Genomic DNA, 7958 nt, shown 5'->3' with positions numbered 1-7958 from the left:
GTGAACCTCTGAAGCTTCCTTTGATCTCATTCAAAGAGAGAAAATAACTTGCCCTCCGGGGACTTCCTCCCACTTTCTCCACTAATCTTATTTGGTTTATTAGACGGAAGTCAAGAGCTTTGTGCAATGTGCTTATGAAATAAATACACAATAGACTGAAAATATTTTGTGTCTTTATATTTTTATAAACTTCATCATTCAGTTTCAATATAAAATACAAGATATAAATAGACATATATAAAATAATTAAATCTATCAAAATGAAAATGTGTGCTCTTAAAATAACATCATCCAAGAGTCCTACATTGCAGCATGACTTTTTTTCGCAAATTATATTTCAATCATCACACACAGTAAGCATGATAAATATATATTCTATAAATTAAGGTTACTATTTTCTTTTTCTAAGGGACTCCTGAGCTGTAGTAGATTGACATTCGATTCACATAAATTACAGTAAATACACATGAGGACAGGATAACACGAGTAGACTTGAAAATGCAAACTGAAATTATACAATCAATTTACACAGACAATTGTCGTAATATATATTTTTATATTAAGAAGATGCTAGCGATGTACAACACATTTCTCGTCAAGAAAAATATGAGATCACTATCATTTCTATATGATAAAAGTGAGTCTGCAGCCAGCTGGTTACTTTAGCTTAGCACAAAGAATGAGAGCGAAAGTAAACAGCTACCCTGGCTCTTTGTATTGTAAACCAAATCAGCTAACCTCATCTGCAGGGCTAACAAGCTGCCACAGTATATCTTGTTTGTTTAATCTGCACACAAACAGAAGTGTAAAAGTGAGAGATTATGTTTTTTTACGAGGGGCTATGTTCCAGGAGAAGTGACTTAATGGAGCCTATGCTAGTTGCCTTGCAACCTAACAATGACAACATAAAGTCGCTGCGCCAGGCCAAGAAATATGTTGGCACATAACCCCATGTAAACCCTCAACATGCCACATTTGTTACTTTTGGCTGAGCCAGGCTTGCTTCTGTTTCAAGTCTTCAAGCTAAGCTATCGGGCTGCTAGTGATATCTTCATATTTACTGAACAGACAGGAGTGGTATAAATATTTTCATCTAACTCTGGGCAATAAGCTTATTTGCAAAAAATGTAATGTGATTCAAAGTCATTTTAAAGTCATTAGACCAAGAAGTGTTGAGTCAAGATTTATAAAGTGTGAATTTTTTAATAATCATTGCAAAAGACTGCATTATTGAATTATTTCTGAAACTATCTTTTTTGTGTCCCTTTTGTTTTAACTTTCATAAAAAAGTGTTGGACATAATTTCCTCTTTGTTGTGTTTGAAAGCAAAAAAAAAGGAAGAAATACGTAATCTTTCATATAACTTTTCTTATTGCAAGTTTTATCAGTATTGCAATATTCAACAATGTTATTGCATATTGCATATTTTGCTCATATGGTGCAGCCGTCCAGCTAAGAGAAAGGGATGTGTGCTCACAGGATGCTTTATTCTAGATATATAGTATTGCTCCAGAACATTGTATTATGCGGTCTGCTGTTACTGGTGCGAAGTCGATCCCCAACATTATACAAGATCCTCTCTGTAAAGCTGTTGGATAGGGGGTGACCTATTATGAAGCTGTTAAATCTCAACACAAGCTTACTACAGCTGACTGCAGTCAGGGTGTAATTCAGGAAGTCCATCACTCAAAGATTCCAACTATTATGATGAGTAAAAGGAGGAAACCTGCGATGCCCCCACACATGGCCAGGCCGAGACGTTTCTGCCAAAAGGAGAAGTAACGAGGAGTGAGAACTGTGTTACAAATCCTTTAAACTATTAAGCAGCTGAATGAATGAATGAATTAAAGCATATATGGGTTGATGGATGAATGATGTGTTTAAGGAATAGAAGTTATGGATGATATGTTACCTCACAAAGTCGTTCTCATACAGGAGGTTTGGTTAGTCCGAGAGACAGGCCCACAATTAGTGCAATAACAGCAAGCAGGGTCAACAGAGCAAAGGCCAGGATAATGTATTTCTGCCAAGTGAAGAGGAGGGTGTTATTTGAACTTCAATGAATTGAACAGTTTGGTTGCAATAAAAAGGCTTTACAGAATCATAGGGTAGTTTTAAGTTATGACATGTGACTTTAAACATTGTATAATTCACACTTACTCATTTTAACTTAAAAAACGGTATGTATGAAATGAAAGAAACACATACCCTCCGAGATTTTTGTTGGTATCTCACTGCTTTTTTGGTCTCTTCCTTTGCGCTACATATGTATTCCACTGCATTCGAGACATTATTTTCAATGTTGTTAATCATATCCCCCTGTAAATGACAGGATCAAAATGCTTTTATTTTGTCCATCTCATATTCGACACTTATAGTTTCATGTCTTGTTACATAAGAAGAGATCATATTTGTTAAGTGTTATTATGGGAGAATAACTATTCTTGTGGTACTACTGCCTTATTAGGCCCATATTGAGCAGAGCATATTAAGACCAAAACTCATGTACAACAACTTCCTTACTTGCAATAAATAAGTACTAATTAGAGGGTTATTGAGGAAAAACTCTAAACTAATGGCTTATTACTTGTAGAATATGATCGTGTAGAATAAGGCATTAATAAGCGTTTTATAATAACTAATAAATAGCCAATATACTGCTAATATGCATGTTAATTAACAACTACTGTAGTTGATGGTTAATTTGTGTTCCTTAATATAAAGTGTTACCTATTAAACTAATAACACTATTTTTCTTTTTGATATAAAGGCTTTTACCTACGAACCTTTCCATTTAGCCATTACCTGAGTTTCTACCAGCATTGCCATGTCCATAAACATTGTGTGCAGCTCTCTGATGCTCGTCTCCAGGCGCATGATGTCCTGGTGTCGTGACTCTATCTCATTTAGTGCCTGACGTGTTATCTGGGAATCAGAAATGATCTGAGGGAGAGACAAAGAGACACAAGGTGAAAAACCTCATCTCAAAACACCAAGAAGAAGAAGAAGATGGACCTTTATTGATCACAATCACATGTTCCCAGCTGTACTGAAAAAAAGAAAAAAGGCCTGGTGTGGTGACACATTACCCCACCCCAAATTATTTACACATCAACCACCACCAGATGGCAGTACCATATTTTAACATAGACTGTGAAGCTTTAAACCCTGCAATAACAATATTCTGCATTCGGCATGATAAAACTTACATCAGATGTGAAGATTGATGGATTTCCACTTTCTAACATGGCTTCTAGTTCTTCATTGGTGGTGGCTTTTCCAGCTAAAATAATTTTAAAAAACATCAATGATTATCCAACAACAAACCAACCTACTGTACCTGCTGTTTATACATAATGTGTTGGAGCACTGAGCAGTTGTGAGGTATTCAGATTTGAAGGGGTGTAAGACAACGTTGTGTTGTACTCTGCTATATACGCATAGCCTCTCAACTAAAAAGAATCACAGAATTTAATTTTAGAAAATAAAAAAAGTCTATCAAGTATATATTATTGTTAAGAAAAAAATATAATCCAGAACTGATTTGTAAGAAATTTTACAAAAGATCTGAGGAAAAATGATTTCGGATCCAACATTCACAGGAAATTATCTGTTCAAATTGTATACTTGATTTAATTGTACAGTTTATCAGTTTCTTTGCCATTCTTTTTTTATATGCATTCAATATAATATGAAATAACCATAAAATGTGTCACTTGTCATAAATCGTCAGTTTACTCAATGCTAGAAAAAGGGGTCCATTACGGAAAATGGTTGGGGGCCATTGAATTAAAAAAACATGCTGAATTTAAACTACAAATATCCACAGTTGTTAACAACCTATTTATCAGTAGATTGCTAATTGTGATAATTACGTGTTTATTTGTTGGTAGCTCCTGCTGTTTTCCGTTTTTTAGCAGTAAAGTGTTGTTTTGTGACTAAGATTAGAAGTGTCTGAGGAACAAAGGAAGTGCGCAGCCCTCACAGAGAAACAGCTGCTGAAACTCTATAAACAGAAAGCTTTCTTTTCCTGGAGCAGAGTCTCCTCTTGTACCACCCCATCCCTGGAGAGACAGATCTCTGTGCAGGTGCGTACTGTATGTCACACACCTGTTTCAATGGCTACTCCTCAGAGAGACGGAGCCAGACACAGCAAAACCCACCACCATTACAAATCCAGCTAAGAAGTATAGCTTCTGAAAGGTGTCAATGAAGAGTGTAAGTCCACAATAGTAGGGCCGAGGTTCATGTGGCCGTGACTACTGTTTCACTGGCCGCTGCGCCCTCTGCCCGTTTCCCTGGCAACGCAAACACAACGAGGCGTCTCCAGTATCAGGCTCTTCCGTCTGCAGCGAGAGAACTGGAGCCTCTCATTAATGCCGGCCGCAGGGACTGGGAGAGACAATCCTATTTTTTGCCTTTCACTATTGTCTCTTTTTGTAACTGGTTGTTGCTCTATTGGATTCTGTAATCAATTCTACCATTACAACTACTGCTGATATAGGTTCAACCAAAAGTCACCATATATTGAGAATCTGGAATTTGGATGTGATCAATTGTTACTTTGCATTGTGCAAAACAGAGCTTAATTCTCAAAGAAACAAAAAAGCAAAAATATCCCGCCCAGCTGCTGGTGCCTGTTCATCAAAAGTGTCCAGAGAACTAGATAGGAAACGGGAGCTGTCTGTTTCCTGGATCCTGTTCCAATTCTTATGTCACTCTTTTATCTAGCAAATTCAAGCCATTGAAGTGTTCAAAAAGGGAGTATTTCCTTCAAAATATAGTCCAAAGTTCCTGGCCTCATAGGGAGTATATTATTTTTCACTTACTTATCTCCAGCTGTCTCTGGATCCTTCCTTTGCTTCTTTCCCGAAAGGACACTTGAGTCTCATTGTACTGGGTCATGACCTCCACAAACTTCCTGGACAGAACCGTGTGCTGAAGACAAGTCAAAACAAAAGACTGCAGTGTTTTAAAACGTAATACCTCAGAAAGCACTCTTGTTAATTGCTGGAATTTATTTTAAAGGGAACTATAACGACATTTACTACTCTGTTATGTTCAAATGTACACTCAAACTAAATACATATATTGGCAATTTATAGCACATGCTGTAAAACATTGAATGGTGCAGGTACATTAAGGATTTTCACAGTAAATCATTATAATATTCCTTATTTGTGTTTACTGTGGATACATCTATCCAAAAATATGTCCCTCCTGATGTGTGTGTCCAACTGACAGACGGCTCGTGTATGAGGAAGATATGATATATGTGTGCTCGTGTGGATTTGTCCTTTCATTCATCCGTTTCCTGACCTGTGTTTTCTGGATCCTAAAGTCAACAGAGGATCTGTTAGCTGCATCATCTTTAGGCATACTTTGCTCCATGGCTGCAGAGTGAGAGTGATGATGCATTACACAACAGCAGATGGCATCAGCTTGTGAGGTGTAGTCAATAAACAAGTTTGACAAGTGCGTCATTGATCAACTCACATTTTAGTTTAGTCCGCACCACGTTGGCGTTCCCTTTGATATCGTTGGTCAGAGCATCCAGTTGGTCCTTTGTTCCTTCACATGAAAACAAAAGGGAAACACGTCAGACTTGGTTTTGTGATTTGGAAAAGCCATGTCATCTAGCTAATAGCTGTTCCTCACTGTCTTGTAAATATTGGTTTTACAGTGATTTCATCTGGTAACTTGGCAACAACACTTTGGCAATATTGCAGAGGTCACACGACAGAACAAAGCACTAGCTCTTTGTTTCTTTCCCTGGAGGCCATTTCCACATCATGGATGTTAAACGTTGCACTGTGTTACATTAAGCATAATCACTGATGATGCCATGGCACTGTAAACTGGCTCTTTGTATTGCAGAGTCCTCAGGCTTACACACTGAACTGAGCCAGGACCTGAGTACAACCAGTAGTAACAATGGTCTCGCTAATATACAGTAGAGGAAAGTAACCAAGTACATTTAATCAAGCGCTATACTTCAGTAAGAACCTCACAAGCGAATATTAGTATTTCCATGTTATGCTACTTTATTCTTCTACAAGCCAGAAATGATATACAAAATATACATAAACACATGTTGATGTTCTGTTGGGATTACGCCACATGACAGTATTAAAAGTCCTTAAAATTGGCTCCACCTTTGCCATGTTGCAATTTAAAATGAGTTATCACATTAAAAGATCACTAGTTATAATCCAGTGATATAATTACTTTATTTTAAAAACAACCATTCTGCATCCTGTGTACTTTGAGTATATGTAGATGCGAATATATTTGTGCTTTTGCTAAAAACACTTCCTTAACCTCTGCTTTAAACCATTATAAATACTTTTTATCTGGATCTGATTTAGAAAATAAACATTTGCAAATCACAGAAGGTTTGAATCCCTGAGTAAATTGTTGCTGATAGAATCATTCAGAGCCCATAGCACAATGGTCTGTGAGTTTTTGTGGCATAACGAAGCTGTTTCCTTCACAGGTTTCCGGCCCAAGCAGCCATTCATTTACAATGAGGAGGAAAATGTAACAAAGGAAGTGATTTTCTACCTCTGTGCCTCAAAAGTCAAACTCCAGCCAAGCTGTTCACTTTATGCTTCCCTCACCATGAACACTTGAAATATCAACATTTAAATTCAAACGCCTTCAGTCTCCTTGCTATTGCCTTATAAAATCACCCACTTACTGTCATGTGGGTTGGGTGCAGTCAGTATCATGCTGTGCATCTTCCTCACCTCTTCCACTTGGTAGGAAATCTTATAAATGAGTCCTCTGACTTCTTCCACCTTAATGCATAAATAACACATCAGTATCTTGAGTCCAACCTGTGCACACATCCAGGAAGTTGCATTGAAACCCACCCTTCTGAAGAAACTCTCCATGAAGCCATCTCTTTCCACTGCCACTGCAACATCCTCCTCTCCTGGTGTCCTACTCTGTAGTGGGAACAATCTGTTACTGGCTTTTAATGCAGGGTGTTTTACCTGTCAAGGTGTTAAGCAAGAAAAGACACTCACAGCAGTCAGCTCAGCCAGTCTATCCTTCATCACAACGATCACCTCGTCTCCTGCCAGGGTAATTCTAGTTAAACTCCACTATCATCCTGTAATTCTCCATGTGTGGAGTAACACTGAGACACCTTGCTGTTCACGGAGGTCAAGATGGTCGAATTGAGATGCGTAGGCCTACTTTAACCGCGTTATTAACGTGAGAGATAAAAGAAGAGGAAAAAAGTTTGGATTCAGCAAAACGGGATCCAAAATACAGCTCGAAAAAGTTAAAGTTCAACAAAATAAAAGTCCAAAGTGAATGTGTTTCGGGTTTACTCTATGTCGATATGTCTCACCGAACAAGCGCCTGTAACAGATCCAAGGTATCTCCTTCCGTGGGATCCGCCTCTCTCTCTCTCTCTCTCTCTCTCTCTCTCTCTCTCTCTCTCTCTCTCTCTCTCTCTCTCTCTCTCTCTCTCTCTCTCTCTCTCTCTGTCTGTCGTCTCCTATGGTCCTCTCCCTCTCTCTCTATCATCATACTACATTATTGTAATCCTATTATGCTATTGGAAGGGAACAAGTTAGAATAAATAAGTAATATGTTACCTTAATTAAGAAAAACTACGCCTAAGTAGGCTACATCTGTGACACACGCATTAGAGATTGTGCTATAATATAAGATTTTCATCAGATGTTGAATATTATTTGAACAGCCAACACATCACCAGGAAGTTTTACGAGAAGGATTATAATACATAATTGATAAGCAGAGCTGGGTGGTTACTTAAATTGTTGTCCTTCAGCCACACGGTGGTGCTGTTTACCTTGATATGTATGAAAGTTGGCTGACTGGTGGTAAAGATTACTCCCCCACCTGTGGATGTCCTCCAAAAGGTACCCTCCAAACTGAGCATTTCACAAACAAAAAGTAACTAATTCAAAAAAGACGAAGTA

The 7958-nt window shown here is 37.9% G+C and overlaps 1 protein-coding gene across 2 annotated transcripts; it reads right to left on the bottom strand.

The window, feature by feature from the left end:
• Nucleotides 1-246: 246 nt before the first annotated feature.
• On the bottom strand, nucleotides 247-7363 carry stx2b (syntaxin 2b). Of its 2 annotated transcripts, XM_010768941.1 has the most exons (11): nucleotides 7032-7363; nucleotides 6876-6950; nucleotides 6701-6800; nucleotides 5497-5571; nucleotides 5320-5393; nucleotides 4830-4938; nucleotides 3210-3283; nucleotides 2806-2943; nucleotides 2209-2319; nucleotides 1913-2023; nucleotides 1678-1763 (listed from the first exon to the last, which is right to left on the bottom strand). In XM_010768941.1, exons 1-10 carry the CDS (start codon nucleotides 7059-7061, stop codon nucleotides 1928-1930), a joined length of 882 nt encoding a protein of 293 aa, XP_010767243.1. In that variant the 5' UTR covers nucleotides 7062-7363; the 3' UTR covers nucleotides 1678-1763; nucleotides 1913-1927. The 2 variants fall into 2 exon arrangements, with proteins under 2 accessions (XP_010767248.1, XP_010767243.1); XM_010768946.1 differs by lacking the exon at nucleotides 1913-2023 and having other exon boundaries at nucleotides 247-1763.
• Nucleotides 7364-7958: the final 595 nt, after the last annotated feature.

Source organism: Notothenia coriiceps, unplaced genomic scaffold (assembly GCF_000735185.1).
Source record: "Notothenia coriiceps isolate Sejong01 unplaced genomic scaffold, NC01 NC01_scaffold00000339, whole genome shotgun sequence".
In the NCBI taxonomy this organism is placed as follows: Eukaryota; Metazoa; Chordata; class Actinopteri; order Perciformes; family Nototheniidae; genus Notothenia; species Notothenia coriiceps.
Note: the sequence above shows the minus strand (reverse complement) of the source record. Positions and strands in the feature narration are given on the sequence as shown.